Source organism: Trachypithecus francoisi, unplaced genomic scaffold (genome assembly GCF_009764315.1).
Source record: "Trachypithecus francoisi isolate TF-2019V2 unplaced genomic scaffold, Tfra_2.0 Lachesis_group4, whole genome shotgun sequence".
Classification (NCBI taxonomy): Eukaryota; Metazoa; Chordata; class Mammalia; order Primates; family Cercopithecidae; genus Trachypithecus; species Trachypithecus francoisi.
This window is the reverse complement of record NW_022681469.1, coordinates 151,670,717-151,693,539: the sequence shown is the minus strand read 5'-3', so window position 1 is coordinate 151,693,539 and position 22,823 is coordinate 151,670,717. Positions and strand designations below refer to the sequence as shown.

General features: G+C 42.9%; 1 protein-coding gene across 1 annotated transcript in view; it reads left to right on the top strand.

Annotated features, from left to right (window-relative positions):
* Nucleotides 1-22,823, top strand: part of LOC117073527 (zinc finger protein 91-like) — a 51,120-nt gene that overhangs the window by 15,156 nt on the left and 13,141 nt on the right. The window contains 2 exon segments of the mRNA XM_033194551.1: nucleotides 16,814-16,940; nucleotides 17,423-17,518. Of these exon segments, the coding sequence (XP_033050442.1) occupies nucleotides 16,814-16,940; nucleotides 17,423-17,518 (223 nt within the window).

The window sequence follows — 22,823 nt, the reverse complement described above, 5'->3', positions numbered from 1 at the left end:
ATACAAGAGGAGTTAGAGAATTCGAGGGGCTGTACTCGAAGGGGAGGAATGATGGCGCAGGAAGTATTGGGTGTATAGCTTGAGTCATTACTGGGTATGGCAAGAGGAACAGGATCTCCCAATGGTAAGCACAGCCAGCAATCACTGGCTAGACCAGAGTTGGAATTATTGAGCAGACTATGTGTAACAGTGAGGAGGTCAAAAGTCTGGGCATCAATTTTTTCTCTCCCTCGAGTTTTGGGCAAGGCCAAGGGTGGTAATAAATTTCCGGGTACAAGGACTTTTGCAATTCCTCAAGTTTTTTGTGTACCATAATTTCTCGGGCCTTGTCTTGTGGTCCTCCCCCATCAGAGACATGAAGAGGGGGGTTAACATTCCAGCAGACAGGCTGCCCTACCGTACCAGTACAGCCAGCTGATATGAGGTTGTTGGTATTTCCTAATACTGTAGGGACATTGCTGGCCCCTATAGTAGGGTCTCTAGTACTTGTTAAGGTAGCATGTAGTATTTTTTACCGCCAGAGGTACATTTCTGATAAGCGGTGAAACAGGAGCTGTGTATAGAGTCCCAAAATGTGGTACAAGGGCAGGTTATGTTATCCCCTCCACTAGATATTCTCGGGGTTAATACACACCTCCACTTAAGGGAATTAGACGGCAGGTATGCTGTGTGAGAGGAGCAAGATACAGTTGTGATATAAGGATTAGGTGGGCTGGCGAAATATCCCCCAGCGCAATCACAAGGCTTACCATGTCGTTGTTGTATGATCATAAGAGCTTCACGTGGATCACCAAAACCGGCATGAACTTGGAATGCCTTGCAAGTCAGCACGAGAATCCAAAGGAGTTTGTAATTGGAGTTCATCTTTGTAAGGAAAGAAAGGTACTCTCAGGGAGAGAGTTATTCCCTGGGTTGGTTATTGTTAGGTACCTGTTTTACCAATCGCTCTGGTAGCCATCTGGCTGCGTCATGATTTTGGGAAAAAACACAAACGGAGCCTCTTCCCCAAATTAACACTGGGTCTGGACCATGCCATGTGTTGTCTAATGGGTCTTTCCACTTAACCATGGCAAATTGTTTTTTAGAGTCAGAATGCCAAAATCGATCAGCCGCTGATTTATTCAGCTCATCTAAATTTAAAAAATTCAAAATAAAGAGTGTGTGATTAAGAATATTTCTAGGGGTGCCCTTAGTAGGGTACCATTCCCCCTTCTTTATCTTTTCAATGGTAGTTTTTAAGGATAAGTGAGCTCTTTCAACGATTCCTTGTCCTTGAGGATATATGGGATACCAGTAGTATGTTTTTTTTGTATTTTAGGCAAAAGTCTTGGAAACCTTTAGATGTATAGCCAGGACCATTATCTGTTTTTATTGTTTAGGTTTTCCAATTACAGAAAAACAGTGTAGTAAATGGGCTATTACATGTTTGGTAGCTTCACCTGTTTGTAGGGTGGCTAATATAAATCCACTAAATGTATCTATACATACATGGATGTATTTTAAATTACCAAACTCTGAATAATGGGTGACATCCATTTGCCAGATCATATTGGGAACTAGTCCTCTTGGTTTTACTCCTAAGTGAGGGACTGGCAGATAATTATACATGTCTGGCATTGTTTAACAATTTGTCTAGCTTGTTCCCTAGTTATTTTAAACATTAATCTTAGGGTTTGAGCATTAAGGTGGTGTAAAGCGTGAGCGGTCTGTGCTTGATTCAAATTTGTATCTATAGTTGTAGCTACAGTCTTGGTTGCAAAGTCAGCCACTTGGTTGCCTTGGGATAGAGGTCCTGGCAATCCTGAATGAGCTCTAATATGTCCAATGAAAAAAGGTGTTGATCTGTTATGTATTACTCGCTGGCATTGTAAAAATAGTTTGGCTGTGTCTGACACATGTTTGATTTGTGCTACGGTTTCAAGTAAAGTATTGAGTGAGCTAAATATGCACTGTCAGTATAAATATTAAGGGCCTGATTAGGGAAGGCTGACAGCACTGCGATTAGGGCCTGCAACTCCACTAGTTGAGCTGAAGTATGACTGGTTTTGAAGTTAACAGTGGTGTCTGCAAAGGTATATGCAGCAATCCCTGTGGAGGACCCATCAGTGAATACTAATAAGGCATTGTCTAAGGGTGTTTTACTGGTGATATGAGGGAAGACAAAAGCATGCAGCTTACAAAATTGGATAAGCTTATTTGGTGGGTAATGGTTATCCAGGTTACCAGCGTAAGAAGCGCAAGCAATCGGCCACGTCTCAGTGTTTTGCATTAGCCAATGGATTTGTGGCTTAGAATAAGGTTGTATGATCGTAGAAGGTTCAATTCCAAAGTATTTTTTGCTATTGTCTCTTCCTAGAATAATAAGTCTGCTATGGCATCATAATAGGTAGCAATACCTTTTTGGGAGATGAAGGCAAGTGGACCCACATAATAGGGTTATCTTGCCAGAATAAACCAGTAGGTGTTAGTGTTGTGTGAAATATTAAAAAGGTTAATGGCTGTGAATAGTCTATGCTGGTGACAAATTGTTCAGCAATAGCCGCCTCTACTTTATGGAGTGATAAAAGCGCCTCTTTTGACAATGACCTAAAGGACTTAGGGTTGGGGTCACCTTTTAGGGTGTCGAATAAAGGTTTTAACTCTCCCGTGGTAAGTTTTAAGTATGGCCGGAGCCAATTAATGTCTCCAAGGAGTTTTTGGAAATCATTGAGGGTATGTAACCTATCTTTACGGATAACTGCCTTTTGATTAGTAATCTTAGGTCCATTTATTTGAAAACCCAAATATGTATAAGGGTCTTGTAATTGTATTTTTTCTGGAGCTATGTGTAACCCCGCAGTGGTTAGCTCTTGTCTGAGTTGTGCAAAACACTGTAGAACTTGTTCTCCCATTTTTCCTGCTATGAGGATATCATCCATGTAATGTATAATGTATATTTGTTTCCATGTCTCTCTAACTGAGTGTATGGCTGTAGCCACATATTTTTGACACAAGTGGGGCTGTTGGCCATACCTTGAGGCAACACTTTCCATTGGTATCGCTTCATTGGTTCTTTAAAATTTATAGCTGGCAAGCTAAAGGCGAATCGTTTTTGATCAGTGGGATGAAGGGGAATCGTAAAAAAGCAGTCTTTCAGGTCTATGATAATTTTAAAATATCCTTGAGGGATCGCTACCGGAGAAGGTAGCCCGGGCTGTAAGGCACCCATGAGGACCATAGTAGCGTTTACTGCCCTTAAATCTTGTAATAGTCTCCACTTACCGGACTTTTTCCTGATGACAAATATGGGTGTATTCCAGGGAGAGTTACTCTCCGCAATATGCCCTGCCATTAGCTGTTCCTGTACTAACTGTTGGGCTGCAATTAGCTTTTCATTAACTAAAGGCCATTGATCAACCCAAACAGGCTCATCCGACTTCCATGTTATGGGGTCAGCGCACTTTTGGGGTACAGGCATGTCAATGGCCGAAGTTAAAAATTTCCAAACCTTTTGTGTTAGATTGTCCTAAGGCTGGAATAGGCTGTCGAATACCGTTTTCTTTTTTCCCCAGTCCTTTTCCGGGGCTATAACCTGAGCTAACATTTGTGCAGCAACTATATCATTGGGGCTGCACATCAAAATTTTCATCTGGGAGAGTAGGTCCCGTCCCCAGAGATTAACAGGCAGTTGAGGGATAACAAATGGTTTAATGAGACCTGAGTTATTTTCTTTGTCTTTCCAGGTAAGGTATTTAGAGCTTTGTTTGGGATTACTACTTTGTCCAATTCCTCTTAAGTTAGTGAAAGTTTCTGTGGTAGGCCAGTGAGAGGGCCAGTCCTCTTGTCTAATGATGGTTACATCAGCCCCTGTATCTATTAATCCTGTAAACAACTTACCATCTAGCCACAAGGTCAGGGAGGGCTTTTGATTAGTGATTGGCTGTACCCAATATATATTTGATGATCCAAAACCTCCCTTTCCTCTGTTAGAGTGCTGGACTTTATTAGTTGTTTTAATTAGAGGCAGTAGGACTAATTGTGCTATTCTATCCCCTTGAGGGACAGTAATAATATTGTCAACAGCCCTGGCCATTATTTTAATTTCGCCAGTATAGTCGTTATCGATTACTCCTGGGAAAACTTGTAGACCTTTCATAGTGACACTACTTCTTCCCAGGATCAATCCAAAGGTATCAGGAGGCAAAGGCCCATATATTCCAGTGCCTAAGGCTTGTGCTCCCATCTCAGGTGTTAATACTGTGTGGGAGGTGGAACAGAGGTCCAGTCCTGCACTTCCTGGGGTTGCTCTACTAAGTCTTGAAATGGATTGTTGTTGCTGGCCGGAACAAAGCTGACCGCCCCATAAGCTTGTTTCGGGGCCTGGGGCTGGCCCCTCATCCCGTTTCCCTGTTGGGAGGGTAAAGGATTTCCCTGATTGTCAGTTTTAGATTTACATTCATTAGCCCAATGTTTTCCTCTTTTACACCTTGGGCAAAGGCCTGGAACCTTTGCTTCAGAGTTTTTATTTGAATCCCCGCGGCAATCTTTTGCAAAATGTCCCCTTTTGCCACATTTAAAACACCCTCCTTTTTCTCTGTTTTTTTATCAAGGAAGTCTTTTACGGTTTGTCCGCTAAAGGCTGCGGCCATTGCCAAGCCCTGTTGATAGGAGGTCCAATGTCTGAACAGAGGCGGATATATCCAGTCAAATCTGTTTTCTTTCTAAAGGACGAATTGCTGCCTGACAAGCTGGATTGGCATTTTCATAAGCCAATTGTTTAACATAATCTACCCCCGCCTCGGCATTACCAAAAATCCTTCCTGCGGTTGTCATGAGCCTATGGACAAAATCTGTGAACGGCTCATCAGGTCCCTGCTTGACTCCAGTGAGTGAAGCTCCTGGGTCGCCTTTAACAGGGAGTTTCCTCCAGGCTTTTGTAGCCGCCGCCTGGATTTGTGAGAATAATCCAGGGTCGTATTGCATCTGCGCATCAGTGTTGGAATAATTACCAGAGCCAGTTAACATATCAAAGTCCCAACCGTTTCCTGCCTGTTGGTTTCTTTTGGCTGTGTCTCTGCAATTTTCAAAAAACTCCGATTTCCAAATCAAATGATCTCCCCCTGAAAGAACTGCTCTAACTAGTGTGTTCCAATCTGTTGGAGTAAGCCAGTTATCGGCCACAGACTCTACTATAGCAAGAGTATAGGGAGCAGTAGCTCCATATTGAGAAACAGCAGTTTTTAACTCTTTTATAACAGTAAAATCAAATCCATTATGATGCCTCCAGGCCTGACCCTGTCCATCTACAGTTTCAGTTACTGGGAAGATATCTTTATCGGAGGACTCCGTGTCTCGGCTAGTAGAAAACTTCCCTTTTGGGACATGTTGTCCGGGCCGCTGAGGCGGGCGAGGGAAGCCTCCCATACTCTCTGAATTTGTTACCCTCTCATTTCCTGTTTTTAACTTTTGCAGCCTAATGATTAGTGACTGATGCAATTCTTCTAACTTTATCTGCTCTTCAAGTTGAGCGATTTTTTCTTTGAGTTCCTCTTTCGGATTAACCACCGCCATTACGTCGGGTGCAGAGGCACCAGGCGTTCCGTTATAGGGAGGCGGATGCGAGAAAGAGGGGGGCCAATCAGGATTATGATATCTAGCTGCTTCTTCCTCTAAGTTGTCCCAATTTACATCTGAGGGGCCAGGATTGTCGTTACTTTTGTCTTTTTGAGCGGTTTGCAAAATTGGGTATTTTTTGGCCTTGTCTCGCCTAGCATCATTTTGTCTCTAACCGAAAGAGCCTTGGTCCCCTCGTCATCACTTTCAAGAGAAATAAGGTCTACTTCTTTGTCTGGCGGGGGGCTCCTGAGGTCGGTCTGAGAACTGACCTGTAAAATCTCCTCAGTCTGGGTGACCGCAGCCATTATTTGTGGATCGGCCTCCTTTTTATCTATTAGGTCTCTGATTAGATTCCAATAACAAAAGGCTGTCACTGGAACTTTTTCTGGTCCAAAAGTATTATAATAATCTTGAAAGCAATCTCCCACTCTACGCCACCTCTTTATGTCAATGGTCCCCTCTTGCGGGAACCAAGGGCAGGTGTCTTTTACAAAATCAAAAATTTAAATAAGTCACCACTTTTAACCTTTACTCCCCGTGTCTTTAAAGCCTCTTTTAATTGCCCTACGTAGATTTGATGCTGGCTTAATTCTTGTCCCATTTCGGGCGCGTAACTTACCCTCAACTCCGAAGCAGCAGGCTCCCACGACGGTCGGAGGGATTTTTCTTTCACTTTAGTCGCCGGCCTTTCTATGCGCCCTCTTCCTCACGCAGTTCCCTCGTATCCAAGCCCCGCGTTTGGGCGCCACATGTCCGACCAGCGGGATCATTAACACAGACCTTGGAGGAGGGGGTGGGAATTTAGAGAGACAAGAGACACAAGAAATGGAGACAAGACAGTATTCTGATCAAGTCTCATTTAATGGCGGCGGTGCAATGCCTTATATAGGCTGGCAGGGAAGAGGAAGGGCTCAGAGCAGGAGGGGAGGGGAATAATGAGAGACGTCACCAGACGCATGCTCGGTAGACTTAGTCTTTCCCGGGCGCGGGAGGTTATCTACGCGCGGGCGGGAAAAGTTCGCGCGCGCGGGTAAAGTTGATGATGAAGAACCAGGAAGTGCGCCATCTTGTCTCCACAATGCAGAGCTTAAGCAACAGAGGCCGCGGCAATTTCCGAGCCTCACGGCTCCGGACAAGGTTGTACTTTCCATCCATCCTATAGTGTCAAACTCATATACTCTCTTGTCCAAAATACCTCCCTCCACTACCTATTATTCTGTTCTCAATCTAAAAGATGCCTTCTATATCATTCCCCTACACCCCTCTTCTCAACCTCTTTTTGCCTTCACCTGGACTGACCCTGACACCCACCATTCCCAACAAGTAAGCTGGACCATTCTTCCCAGGGCTTCCGGGATAACCCTCATTATTTTAGCCAAGCCCTTGCCTGCAACCTACTCTCTTTTCAGCCTTCCTTTTCCTACCTCATCTGATATGTCGATGATCTTCTCTGCAGTCCCTCCTAGGAATCCTCCCAACAGAATATCCTCCTACTCCTTCAGCATTTAGCCTCTAAAGGATACCGAATGTCCCTTTCTAAAGCTCAGATTTCTTCCCCTTCTGTTACTTATCTCAGCATAATTCTCCATCAGCACACCCACACTGTCCCCGCTGACTGTATTCAGCTAATCTCCTAGACCCCAGTCCCTTCAAAAATAGCAGCTTATCTCCTTCTTAGGCATCTTCGGGTACTTCCGCCTCTAGGTACCTGGTTTTGCCCTCTTAACAAAACACCTTTATAAGCTTACAAAAGGCAACCTAGCTGACCCCATAGACCCCAAATCGTTCCCTCATTCATCCTTTCACTCCCTGAATAAAGCTCTTGAGACAGCCCCCTCACTGGCACTCCCCGACTCCACCCAGCCCTTCCCTCTCTATATGCCAGAGGTAAAGGGATGTGCAGTTGGGGTCGTAAGACAAGGGCCAGGCCCACGACCAGTGACCTACTTATCTAAACAACTTGACCTCAGTCCTAGGCTGGCTGCTCTGTGTACGCGCTGCAGCGGCCACTGCCCTAATACTTCTAGAATCCCTCAAAAATCACTGATTACACCCCATTTACCCTCTATAGCTCTCACAACCTCTGGAGTCTCATTTCTTCCTCTCACCTCACCTACCTACTCTCCTCCCCGCATCTCCTCCAGCTTTATTCAACTCTTTATTTTAAACCCCATACTAACCATTACTCTTGGACCTGATTTCAACCCAGCCTCTCACTTAGCACCCAACACAAGTCCTGAGCCACATGACTGCATCTCCTTAATCTCATGGCATCCTCCCCCTTTCCTCATATTTCTGTTTTTCCAGTCCCAAACCCAGACCACACTTGGTTTATCGATGGTGGTTCTTCAAGGCCCAACCAATTTTCGCCAGCCAAGGCAGGTTATGCTGTTGTGTCCCACACTTTTGTTATCGAGTCTGCTGCACTTCCACCCTCCACCACCTCTCATGAAGCTGAACTAATTGCTTTAACTCACACTCTTTCTTGCTAAGGGAATGCACATCAATATTTATACTGATTCCACGTATGCTTTCTACATCCTTCATCACAATGCTGCCATCTGGGCGGAAAGAGGTTTTCTAACCACACAAGGGTCTTCCATTATCAATGCCTTTATCATAAAGTTCCTCCTTAAGGCTGCTCTCTTGCCTGCCAAGGCTGGAGTTGTGTCCACTGCAGAGGATGCCAAAAACCGACAGACCCTGTCGCTAAAGCAAATGCCCACGCCAATAAAACAGCAAAAGAGGTGGCAAACGCCTCAGTGTCTGCAGACATTCCAGTCTCTGCTCCAAAAGGCCAGTACGTTTCTTTCTCATCTATCATCCCTACCTACTCTTATTCTGAAAGCCTGCTCTACTTGTCCTTTCCAACTCACAAGGCAAGTGGTTCTTAGATCACAGAAAGTTCCTTCTTCCTGCCTCAGAAGCACAATCTATTCTCTCATCCCTCCATGACTGCTTGCGCGTAGGGTACAAGCCTTTGGCTCACCTCCTAGAGCCCCTTATTTATTTCTCATCGTGGAAGTCCATCCTTAAAGCAATCACCTCTCAATGTTCCATCTGCCACTCCACCAACCCTCAAGGTTTTCTTAGGCCCCCTCCTTTCACAACACATCGGGCCCGAGGGTTTACTATTACACAAGATTGGCAAATTGACTTCACTCATATGCCTCATGTCAAAAAATATAAGTACCTCCTAGTTTGGGTTGATACCTTCACCAGATGGGTCATGGCCTTCCCTACTGGATCTGAAAAGGCCGCAGCAGTTATTACCTCTCTTCTAACAGATATTATTCTCTGTTTCGGCCTCCCTACTTCCATCCAGTCTGACATGGTCCAGCTTTCATTAGCCAAATCACCGAGGCAGTTTCCCAGGCCCTTGGCATCCAGTGGAATCTCCACACCCCATATCATCCTCATTCCTTAGGAAAGGTTGAAAGAGCCAGCAGCCTCTTAAAAACTCACCCTCTAGGCCGGGCGCGGTGGCTCAAGCCTGTAATCGCAGCACTTTGGGAGGCCGAGACGGGTGGATCACGAGGTCAGGAGATCGAGACCATCCTGGTCTACACGGTGAAACCCCCGTCTCTACTAAAAAATACAAAAAACTAGCCAGGCGAGATGGCGGGCACCTGTAGTCCCAGCTACTCGGGAGGCTGAGGCAGGAGAATGGCGTAAACCCGGGAGGCGGAGCTTGCAGTGAGCCGAGATCGCGCCACTGAACTCCAGCCTGGGTGACAGAGCTAGACTCTGTCTCAAAAAAAAAAAAAAAAAAAACTCACCCTCTAGCTCCGAAAGGACTGGACTGTTCTCCTACCACTTGCGCTCTTCCGGATCTGAGCCACCGCCCATGAACCTACCGGGTATAGCCCATTCGAACTCTTATATGGTAGTACTTTTCTACTCGGGCCCAACCTCATCCCAGACACCAGTCCTCTTGGGGACTATTTATCCAGTCCTCCAACAGGCTAGGAATGAAATCCGTCAGGTTGCTAACCATCAGGTGCTAACCCACCCCAGATACCCAGCCATATGAGGACACTCAGGCTGGACAGCCCATCCTGATAAAGAGCTTAACCCCCTGATCTCTGCAACCTCAGTGGACAGGACCCTTCCTGGTCATTTATAGCACCCCAACAGCTGTCCGCTTACAAGATCCTCCTCAGTGGATTCACCCTTCCAGAGTAAAGCTGTGTCCATCTGACACTCAGCCTGACCCTTCTTCCTCCTCTTGGAAGTTGCAGGTACTCTCCTTGACCTCGTTAAAACTCACCCGAATCCCTGAAGAAACTTAAAATGTCCTGCTCCTGTCCACCCTGCTGCTTCACCCTCTTCCTCCACTCTATTTGCTAAGACATGTCCTGGTTTCATCCCCAAACTCCCACCTTAGATTCTCTCTTAAACCGGATAGATGATCTCATCTTTTAGGGCACCCTGTATGACTTCTCCCCAGATGAGACACCTCTATTTACCTTCCTACTCACTTTATCTATCCCTCCTGCTCCTTTGGCTGCCCCGCATGGCTGCACCCCCACTTCCAGTAATGCCTAATTACCTCTACAAAACTCTCAACCCACTTTCTGTTAAACCAGTCCAATCCTTCTTTGGCAAAGGACTGCTGGCTTTGCATTTCTCTATCAGCTACCACTTACGTTGCCACTCCCATTCCCACAAAAAACTGGGTAGTTACTAACTTAACCTACCACCCTCGTTATGAAGGAAAAAGCCCTTTCCAACTCCTAAATATGCAGTCATTGGCCGACTTCTCCATCAATGAAATGACCGAAAATACCCCGACAGGACATGCAGTTCAACTTTTAGGCTCCTATACGTCCAGCCTCACCCATTACACAAGAAATGAAAAACCCATACACGGCCCTGTGACTACAAACACTGTCTTAACTTTCCAAGCCCCTTTATGCATCCAACACAACCTGTCATCAGGCCTACCCATCGGTCACCTCCTGTTCCATCAGTGCAACTACACCTCGCAGCTTCAAGCCCCAACTGACTACATTAACCTCCAGGTCTCCCAAACGGCTACATTCAAACAGCCTATCCACTTCTCAAAGCCCCCAGAAGTCATAAGCACCTCCCTGCTTAACAAACAATCCGGGTTTTGTAATGGCAGGCATACACACTGCATGACTGACCATTCACCCCTGGACCTCCTGCAGCAGCACTCCCACCACTGACGAATGCCTCCTTATCCCCGCTTTCAGCTACCCTTCTGAGTGGCTCCTAGTAGATACAAAATGATTTTTCCTCCAATGGGAAAATAAAACAGGGAGCTACTCAGCTTATCCCAAACATCCCTTTTCAGCCACTCACGGGGGCCACCTTGGCAAGTACCCTAGGGGTGTGGGAAAATGAAAACAACAAATTCACACACTTTTTTAACATACACAGCCAGTTCTGCCTACCCAGCCAAGGCATATTCTTCTTGTGTGGAACTTCAACCTATGTCTGCCTCCCCACTAGGTGGACAGGCACCTGTATCCTAGTCTTCCTAAGCCCCAAAATTGACATTGCCCTTGGAAACCAAACCTTACCAGTCCCTGTCAGAGCCCAAGTCCGTCAGTGTAGGGCCGTGCAGATAATACCCTTGCTTATAGGACTAGGAATTACCAATGCCACAGGAACAGGAATAGACAAACCTGCTATTTGTCCCCTTCCCTGTCCTACTATTATACACTCTCAAAGGATCTCTCAGCCTCCAAGACATAGCAAAATCCACCCTTACTCTCCAGTCCCCAAAAGACGCCTTAGCAGCAGTAACTTTCCAGAACCACTGTGGCTTAGGCCTCCTAACCGCCAAAAAAGGTGGTCTGTGCATCTTTTTAGGGGAAGATTGTTGTTTTTACACCAACCAGTCTGGACTAGTACGAGATGCTGCCCAGCGTTTAAATGAAAAGTCTTCTAAAATCAGGCAACATCCTTCAGACTCTTAACACCAATCTTTGGAGCTGGGCATTGTGGCTTCTCCCTAAAGCTTGGCCCCTCATTTCCATCATTCTCCTTCTCCTGTTCGGACCCTATCTCTTCTGACTGGCCTCTCAGTTCCTACAAAATCTCATTCAAGCTGTTACCAGTCAATCTATGCAGCAAATGCTACTCCTAACTGTCCCTGAATGTCACCCCAACCCCAAGATCTCTCTCCCGATTAGGAGTCCAAGTCCCGCTTGAAGAATCCCTGAGAAACATCTCCACGTCCACTTCTTTTCTTATTAAAACAAAAAGACAGGAATGTCATACGCCAAAAATATGGCTGCACTATTGCCAGCAGGGCCAGTATTACGGTGGGCCATTAAGAACTCTGTGAATGGCACATATGCCTCCAGACTTCCTGGAACCAGAAAACCTGCAACAACCAAAAACCACAAAAGAAGAACAGTGGGTTCCTGTCCCAACTGGTCGATCAACTTCTTGAGTCAACAAGTCCCAAAACTGTGTTGTAATTTTCCACTCACCACTTTGCCCTATAAAGACTGCTCTCCCTCACACCTCCCTTTTCAGACTCAGCCCACTAGCACCCAAGTGAATAAAGAGCCTTGTTGCTCACACAAAATCTGCTTAGGTCTTCAATCCAGACCACGCTGTAACACACACTTACAAAATTCTGCTGAGAATATGCCCGCCTTTATTCTTTGTGCTCATGTTTCTCATACTGAGGGTAGCTGTGCACTTTGGGTTTTTACAGAGAAATGTGTTTTAGGGGAGTATTTTCTGACTGACTTGTTCAATCATCTAATCTGAGTTTTTTTCTAAAGATGCTTTTATCTTCTTTTTTTTCTCTCAATATAATCATTTTTGGCTGTTTTTCTCTTGAATGCATTGGGTGTCTGTTTTGGAAGCCCTATTACTATCCCATGGTGTCTGTGAATGAGGTGGGCTGTCACAGTGAGAACTCTTGGAGCTATCTCTATATGGACTCTTGCTGGAAATCTAGCAGAGTGATTTCCGTGTCACCATTATAAATAAAAAACTGAGGTTTAAACACTGCACCTATTCCCATTATTGTGAAGGTGCAGTTCTACCCAGGAGTCCTGCAGGCTTTCCTCCTGCAACTCAGGCTTCACTCTCTGATGTGGCATTGAAGTGCTGCTGTGGCAGTTGAGGTTATATATAGGGTGCCAGGTGTGAGCTCTGTGCTATAGACTCTGCCTCAGTGGCAGATGGTAGGAGTCAAGAGAGGACACAAGCCACCAGGAGATGGCAGGCAGGAGGCACCTGGCTTTAAGTTGCAGAATTACCTCTTGTCATGAAGATGTGAAAAGTTTATTTTGTCATTGATTATAACCAATTAGCGTATATGGATGGCCTTCCCAATTACCAGGTGAATTTAGGGTGAACTATGTATGACGTGTGCTGTAAATTTTTCTACTTGTGGACTAATTATTGTGACTGTCTTTCTGTCTTTGCAATCTCTTCAGCAGATTGACTGTGATACATGTCACATTCTGGTTTAATTGTGTAATAAAATGGTTTTCTTTCTGTTCTGTCATTGTGGAGTTACTCTGGAGCTGGACAAAATTTTTCTTTTAGTTATATTTTCCAAACACTGTCTAGAATTGCCACACATCATATAAACATATAAGGTGCCAACCAAGCTTTAACCTAGAGGAGGCTTTTCCTTTCAGGCTTTCAGTCAACTCATGATTGTGCTGCAAAATGCATGCTGTCCCCTAAATATGCAGACAGAATTGTGTCTCTGCCTATTTGGTGTTATAGTCCTCTACAGTCACCTCTAGAGAGGCTAGGCCAGATTTCTACATACTTCACAGGGCAGCAATTAACCATTTTACCTCTTTAAATGACTCTTGTATCTTTAGACCAGAAACTGATTTCAGAGACCATGGGCCCCAGAAACCCAGAGTAACATGTGTGCATTAAGCAGACATGATAATCTCCATTTTTTTCCCTTCCTCTTCTTCTTCTTTTTTTTTTGAGATGGAGTCTCACTCTGTTGCCCAGGCTGGAGTGCAATGGCATGATCTTGGCTCACTGCAACTTCTACTTTCTGGGTTCAAATGATTCTCCTGCCTCAGCCTCCTGAGTAGCTGGGATTACAAGCGTGCACCAAGACGTCCAGCTAATTTTTGTATGTTTAGTGGAGGGGGGGGGTTTTCACCATGTTGGCCAGGCTGGTCTCAAACTCGTGACCTCAGGTGATCTGCCTGCCTTGGCCTCCCAAAGTGCTGGGGTTGCAGGTATGAGCCACTACGCCCAACCCCTTCTTCCTCTTCTTAAAATAACCACAAATGTGTGGACGACACCTACTGCTACTGCACTCACCTAGGAACTAAATTTGCAGCTCCAAATTCTGAATCAGGGACTTAAGATTTGGGAAAAAAGAAAACCTTTTATTTGAGAAATGCAAATTCTTTTAGTTACAAGGTTCAGAGAACATTAAAATAATACCACAATTATGTATTTCTCTGTTCTTTGAGCTATGAATTTATCTCTTGAAACTGCTTGCCATTGCCACAAGTAGCTATAAATTTAAATTAATAATGACACACTGGATCCTGTAACCCACACCCTATAGCTTAACAATGTATATCCAATCGATAGTCAATGTTTTTTTTTGTAAACAAATGAGAGTTTCTGACGGGCAACTTTGTATCAGCCCACTCTCTGTCCCTCTCTTTTTGCCTTTACAAATCCACTTGTAACTGCGCTAATCAAAGTGTAGATTCCTGGCAACTTGAATCTTTGATCCCAGGTTACAATTCCAAATCTTGGCCCAAATAAACTCTCTACTTATATTCATGTAGCTTCAGCTACATGAAGTAGACGTATTATTTAGAATGTGGTAGAGCAGCCTCTATGAGGCAGTCTGTCCTTTGGTTGTACTACACTTGCTGTAACACCCAAGAATGCAGAAGCAGGCTGATCCCACCTAGAATCTGTATGTAAGGTCCGGCCTTTACCTGGAATTTACAAGACAGGGCCAGACTCTGGATTGAGAATGTATAGGAAACCAACAGGAGGCATTTTCTGCATTGTGAGATGTCAACATAAACATCTTAAAGCTTCCCTTTGAGAGTGTTGCTCTTAAAACTTTTCAGATCTTGTTCAGTGACCTGCTACAGTTATGTGAGAGGGTCCAGGTGTAAATAGAATCTGATGACAGATTCTGTAAGAGTAAACAAGCATCTTAGGGGTGAGAGATGAAGGCCACAAAGTATCGAGAGTCATGATCACAATTATACCTACCCATAAAATGTAATACTGGAGTAGAGTATTTTTGTCTTTCCTTTTGCCCAAGAGCTAGCTAATCAGGACCTGTAATCTGGAGCTCTGCTGCGGCAGTTCGATTTTCCATTTAGAATCAGCCTGAGTCTCTCCTGCCTGCCTTATCCTTGGGTCATCAGCCCAGGGTCACTGGGAACTCTCTCACAATCACCTAGGCATCTTTGAGATATTTGAGGATGTCCAGAGCAGAATTGTGTCAGGTTGACAAGAGTGGTTAATTCTGCTTCTGTCTCAGTGTAAGAGAAATGAGTCATCCTGTGTTTGCTCCTCCCCTCATACAAGAGATGTCTTTGGTTGGTATCCAGTTGAGAGTTTCCCAGTTTCCTGGTAGTTGGGTAAAAAACAAGGAGGAGGCCGGGCGCGGTGGCTCAAGCCTGTAATCCCAGCACTTTGGGAGGCCGAGACAGGCGGATCACGAGGTCAGGAGATCGAGACCATCCTGGCTAACACGGTGAAACACCATCTCTACTAAAAAATACAAAAAGCTAGCCGGGCGAGGTGGCGGGCGCCTGTAGTCCCAGCTACTCGGGAGGCTGAGGCAGGAGAATGGCGTAAACCCGGGAGGCGGAGCTTGCAGTGAGCTGAGATCCGGCCACTGTACTCCAGCCTGGGCGACAGAGCGAGACTCCGTCTCAAAAAAAAAAAAAAAAAAAAAACAAGGAGGAGGTCTGGAGACTCAAGCAGATAAACTAATTGCTACCATTTCATATGGCCATTAGAAAAATAGATAAAGCAGTCATGGTCCCTACCATCTAGGAACAGTTGGTCTAGACTAGCAACTGAATACATGGTTGAATTAAGTGAATAGATGTGTGGGAAAACATGTGGGCTTTATTTGGGCCACTTTCTTTATATTGTTGTGACTTCTGAGGTCATCATTTGAATGAATGTTTATGGACCCAAGAGTTTTAAATATTTTTATTTCTTTTACTTTGCTAAGAATGCGTATTTATCTTAAAATTACCCTAGAAAACCGTAGGAAATTTGTTTAAAGGGCTAATTAGTATATTTATACAGTTGATGGGGTGAGCAGAGTAATATATAGGGTTTACTCCCAGCTCCAGTTCTGTTCAGATTCACCCTTTTTGGAGGCCTTTTTTAGGTCTGGCCCCACCCTGGAGTCTTGCCTCACAGAACTGATAAGAAGAGATCAGAGTTTTGGCTGGTGCCTTTCTAGAGTGGGTGCTAACAATTTCCGAATTCCACAAGGAGATAAATGGGGAAAAAAAGTATGCATTTTAGAGTCCTAATTTTTAAAATTTTTTATTAAAACCAGTGCTTGCAGAGACATTCCATTTAGCAACATGTTTTCTATTCCTGCGGATCCAGTAGTTTCCCACAAGTCACAAAACAGTAAATATAAACACAATGAAAATTTCTCTAAACCACATTAAACTGTTCTTATCTGTAGCCCTCTCATCTGTCTATATTTAGCATACTTTTTTTATTCTATACATTTTTTTATTTTTTTATTTTTTGAGATGGAGTCTCACTCTGTTGCCAGACTGGAGTGCAGTGGAGCGATCTCAGCGCACTGCAACCTCTGCCTCCCGGGTTCAAGCAATTCTTTTGCCTCAGCCTCCCGAGTAGCTGGGATTACAGGCATGCGCCACCACACCCTGCTAATTTTGTATTTTTAGTAGAGATGGGGTTTCTCCATGTTGATCAGGCTGGTCTTGAACTCCCAACTTCTGGTGATCTACCTCTGCCTCCTAAAGTGCTGGGATTACAGGCGTGAGCCACCATGCTCGGCCTAATTTTTATATTTTCAGTAGAGACGGAGGTTCACCATGTTGGCCACGATGGTCTCGATTTCTTGACCTCGTGATTTGCCCACCTTGCCCTCCCAAAGTGCTGGGATTACAGGCATGAACCACCATACCCGGCTATCCTATACATTTAAAAAAAATTCAGTGACAGCTCGTGGCCACTTGGTAAGTGTGTGTGTGTTTGTGTTTTTCAGGAACCATTGACATTTAAAGATGTGGCCATAGAATTCTCTCTGGAGGAGTGGCAATGCCTGGATACTGCACAGCGGGATTTATATAGAAATGTGTTGTTAGAGAACTACAGAAACCTGGTCTTTTTGGGTGAGGATAACTTCAATACACAATTCCTAAAATACCCTTAAAGTTTTATTTCTCTATTTTTGTAGACTGTTTTCTGATAATTTATGCTTTGCATAAATGAGTTTCAGATCTCTGTTTTCAAGAAAATCTTTGAGATTTATGTAGAAAATAATTCCTTCAAGATGTTTCATTTTGACCTGAGCTTTTCACATTAGTGAGCTAATCTTTGTTTTTCACTCTAGATTAGTGATAATTCCAGAAATTTAGTGGCATGCAATATTCTTGCCCATGCCTTAAAATCTAATTTCCGACACCAATTTTTGATTCAATAGTACCAGATAGTAAAATTTAAAACCTACACATTTAAAATATTTTCTAAATATTTAGAAATTTATGTTATAAATTAGTATTTATTCTATTACATCCTTTTTACTGAGCACCTTACTGGGTTGGTAATTGGAGAATATGATTAAGATTCATGTTATTTATTTTTAATAAAACAGGTATTGCTGTCTCTAAGCCATATCTGATCACCTGTCTGGAGCAAAAAAAAGAGCCCTGGAATATAAAAAGACATGAGATGGTAGCCAGACCCCCAGGTAGGTGAGAGTGAAAGTGAATACAACAGATGACAAAGATGAAAGGTCAAAGGTCAAATAAAAAGCCAGTCCTTAAAATGTGATTTGGGTAGCTGTATTCCAAAGGAAATACTTTCTGGAAACCCTGAGTTTTTTTTTTTTTCGTTTGCTCTTACATAGGGGCATCTTCTGTCTTATGCTTTCAAATTCTCTAAGGATTCTGCTTTCCCTTCAGTGATCTTCCTTCAAGTTCACAGTGAGAGCCAAAGTTCTTTTCATGGCATATAAGAGACTGCACAATCTGACTCTTTTGTTTTGGGGGACACATATATCTGCATAATTTTGAAAACCTCCATGTTAAACTGTTTTTAAAGTTATTTTTTGCATCATATCTGAAATGTGTGAGTAGTGATTTCTGTTCCATTGGGTTTTAAAAAATTTATTCATTTTTCTGCACATTCCATTCTGTTTTTATTACTATAGTCTTGAAATATAGTTTGAAATTGTAAACTATGATGTTCTTCTGCTTTTTTCTTTTTTTCACAAAATTGCTTTGGCTCTTCAAAGCTTATTGTAGTTTCATGTAAATTTTAGAATTGTATTTTTCATTACTGTAAAAATAATGCCACTGGACTTTCAATAGGGAGTTTATTGAATCTATAGATCACTTTGGAAAACATGGTACTTTGTCAATATTTACTGCTTCAATCCATATTCATAAAATATTTTAACATTTATTTGTGTCTTTAATTTCTTTCATTGTAAATTTTTTTTACCTCCTTGGTTTAATTTGTTCTCAAGAATATATTATTTTAATGCTATTGTAAATAAGATTGTTTTCTTCCTCTGTTTTATCAGATAGTTTGTTTTGAGTGGATGGAACCATAATTTATACTTGTATGTTAATTTTATGTTTTGGTAATTTACTAAGTATATTTATCAGTTTTGATGGGTTTTAATGTATACTGTTTATGGTTTTGTATATGTAAGATTATATGATCTGCAAACAGGAACTTTTTACTTGTCTTCAATTTCAATGTTGTTTTATTTTATTTTATTTTTATTTATTTATTTTTGAGACAGAGTCTTGCTGTGTCACCCAGGCTGGAGTGCAGTGGCGCTATCTCGGCTTACTGCAAACTCCGCTTCCTGGATTCACACCATTCTCTTGCCTCAGCCTCCCGAGTAGCTGGGACTACAGGCGCCCGCTACCACGCCCAGCTAATTTTTTTTTTTTTTGGATTTTTAGTAAAGACGGGATTTCACCATGTTAGCCAGGATGGTCTCGATCTCCTGACCTCATGATCTGCCTGTCTTGGCCTCCCAAAGTGCTGGGATTACAGGCGTGAGCCACTGTGCCTGGCTGCTTTTTTTTTAACTAATTCTTTTGCCACATACTTTCAGTGCTATGATAAAAGCATTGACAATGGGCACAATATAGTTTTGCACTGGTGTCTGTGAATTTGGAAGGGCAAAACCCTCTTTATAAACTAATTTTAGGAGGTAAAGATCTTTTGTTGAGCCCCCAAGTGATGGGATGCCCTCTGGGTTTGTAGTGGAGAGGGGTTGTAGCTTAGTCACAAGGATGCTGGGTCTGCACTAGGGTCCACCTTTATTAGCTTGTTACTAGAAGCTTGGGTGGTTTTAATTCCCATTTTAGTTTTGGATAGGCTGAATGTCCTTCAGGACATTGCTCTGTAGGGCAGATATTAGGGCATGTTTTTGCAGTTGGGTCTGCATATGGTGGGCCTCATATCAGGATGTGGATGAGTATGGCTTTCACTGAATACCAGCGAGGATTTTTCCAGGTCACTGTGCGGGTTTTTTGGTTTGTTTTTTGAGATGGAGTTTTGCTTTTGTTGCCCAGGCAACCTCCGCCTCCCAGGTTCAAGCGATTCTCGTGCTTCAGTCTCCCAAGTAGCTGGGATTACAGGCCCCTGCCACCATGCCTGGCTAATTTTGTATTTGTAGTAGAGATGGAGTTTTACCATGTTGGTCTGGCTGGTCTCAAACTCCTGACCTTAGGTGATCCACCCGTCTCTGCCTCCCAAAGTGCTGGGATTATAGGCGTTAGCCACCACGCCCAGCCACTGTGTGGGTTTTTATGTCTATAGGCAGAACTGACCGTGAACTGTGGATCAGGGAGCTGGAACTGAGTCATTGAACTGTTTCAGGGACCACAGTAAAGGCCAAGGTCTGCAGGCCTGCCTGCATGGCTACAAATGGGTGTTCTCCAGGCCTCTGGAAAGACAAGACCTCTCGCAGACTGTGACTAGGAGAAATTTGAGGTGATGACAGAGTAAGCTCAGAATTCTTAGTCGGACCAAGTTGGGAGGGCCGTTTCCTGGTCTGTAGCCAAGTACAGGGGTCTTGTAGTTTGCCTCCTGAATGAGGGCCCGCCTTCTGAAAAGGAACACTTCTCAATCTTTGGCTCTAGCAGTTTCATAACTCCCTCCCTGCATCTCGGAGCTCTCTTAAAGGCACTTATTATTTATTTATTTATTTATTTTCTATTTTTTTGTTCTTTTTTTTGTTTGTTTGTTTGCTTTAAGGCATTTATTTTTTAGATGGGTTCTTGCTTTATAACCGAGGCTGGTCTTTAAATTCTGGTCTGAAGCAATTCTTCAACCTGAATATACCATGTAGCTGTCGTCACAGGTGTGATACATGATGCCTGGCTCTCTCATAAACACATTTTTTTTTTTGGTCAGAGATAGCTGATAAATGTTTTTGCTGTTGGGGTATAAGAAAATAGGGCACCTTTTATTTTTCCATCTTACTGATGTTACTCTCTGTATATATTTTTGTTTTTTATTTCCTACTTTAAATTTGTCTGTAACTTTAGATTCAGACATTTAGGGCAATATACTAGAATTTACAAGTTATGCCTAAAGTAAATTAGATAATTAGTAGGCATTCCATATTTACTAAAATAGTTACTTACAAATTTGAGCTGTTGGTATAAACAAATTATAGGATTTTCACCCACTTTCTTCAGCCTATATCTAAGTAATAACATAATTTATTCTCAAATACTTCTTTTATATATTAGAGACTCTAACCATATTCTGTGCGTGCGCACACACACATACTTACACATATAAATATATATTACATACACAAATATATACATACACATACTTATTTTCTCTTTAGCAGTGTAAGGGTATTCTTTGCTTCTAAAGTCAGGTTACAGAAGTTTTATTTTGTGTAAGAATAGCATATATTTTAAATATCAGAAATATCTCCACTTCCTTTTACATGCTCATTTATTAAAATTTTCTCATTAGCATTTTCTATTTATGATTATACTACATTTTCTCTGAACTTTTACTGCCACACAACATGTGCCATTGATTCAAAATACCTGTCTTCCATGAGTACACAGTTAAATATTGCAGTTATCTAGACAAATTCTTTCTTAATGGTACATCAATGTTGCAAAAAAGATTTCATGAATAAACATTTCTCTTATTGTTTTGTAGTTCCATATTACTGTGGTTTTTCAGTGTAGGTTTCTTAACATCAGATTATTGGTGTTTTGTTTTACTTACGTAATTTTAGACAATTTGCAATTCTGTTTGTACACTTTTAAGTCAATGTGGTGTTTAAAAAATAAATTAGCCATATGTCTATTACAATCAGATTATATATGTGTGTGTTTTATCTATAAATATGACCCAAATTTTGGTTATGGCTTATCTTGTTTATATTCTTTCTTAGCTGATTTTAAATGGTGGTTTTGTCTAAGTAGTCATGGAAATCATCTTTTTTCACTGTGTGTTTAATGATGAATTTATATTTCCTTTGTATGAGAGAAACACTTTTGTGATTTGAGGCAATTTTTGAAAAGATTTATAATTCTATATTTTTTCAGTTTTTCTTAAAATATTGTTGTAAAAACCCATTATATAAAATATACAGTTTTAAATCTATTGAAGTGTCATTGTTTTGGGACAGGATCTTACTCTGTCACCCACGCTAGAGTGCAGTGGCATGGCTGGCTTACTGCAGCCTCAGCTTCCTGGGCTCAAGTGATTCTTCCACCTCAGTTTCCTGAGTAGCTGGGACTACAGACATACTATGGGACCACAATGTCTGGATAATATTTTGATTATTTGTTGGAATAAGGCCTCACTAAGTTGTCCATGCTGGTCTCAAACTTCTGGCCCAGTAATCCTCCCACCTTGGTCTCATGAGCCCCTGCAGTTCACTGATATTTTTAAATTTCATAAGACTTGGTATGATTCCTAACAGAATACACCAGATGCAAATAAGAATATTGTACATTCTGGGCCGGGTGTGGTGGCTCAGGCCTATAATCCCAGCACTTTTGGAGGCCGAGGCAGGTGGATCATGAGGTCAGGAGATCGAGACCATCCTGGCTAACATGGTGAAACCCCGTTTCTACTAAAAATGCCAAAATTAGCCGGGCATCGTGGTGGGCGCCTGTAGTCCCAGCTACTCGGGAGGCTGAGGCAGGAGAATGGAGTGAACCCGGGAGGTGGAGCTTGCAGTGAGCCAAGATCGCGCCACTGCACTCCAGCGTGGGCGACAGAGTGAGACTCTGTCTCAAAAAAAAAAAAAAAAATTGTACATTCTCTTGCTTTTGACTGAAAACTTTTGTATATGTCTGTTAAGCTTAGTTGGTCTGTAATATGGTTTGCATGTCCATGTTCTGCAAATCTCATGCTGCAATGTACTCTTCAATGTTGGATATAAAACCTAGTGGGAAGTGTTTTGGCTATGGGGCCAAATTCCTCATGAATGGCTTGGCATCATCCTCTTGGTAATCAAAAAGTTTATACTCTTAATTCAAATGAGAGCTGGTTCATTAAAAGAAACTAGCTCCTTCACCTCATACTTCCTCTGTCTATGACCATATGATATGTTCAGTTACTCTTTGCCTTCCACCATGATCGTAAGCTTCCTGAGATCCTCACCAGAAGGAGATGCTGTCATGCACTTCTTGTACAGGTGCAGTCTGTCAAACTAAGCCAAATAAACCTTTTTTTTTTTTTTTTTTTTTTTTTTTTGAGACTGAGTCTTCCTCTGTTGCCCAGGCTGGAGTGAAATGGTGTGATCCCAGCTCACTGCAACCTCCACCTCCTGGGTTCAAGTAATTCTCCTGCCTTAGCCTCTGGAGTAGCTGGGATTATAGGTGCCTGCTACCACGCCTGGCTAATTTTTGTATTTTTATTAGAGACAGGGTTTTGTCATGTTGGCCAGGCTGGTCTTGAACTCCTGACCTCAGGTGATCCACCCGCCTTTGCCTCCCAAAGTGTTGGGATTACAGGCGTGAGCCACCACACCTGGCCATTTTTTC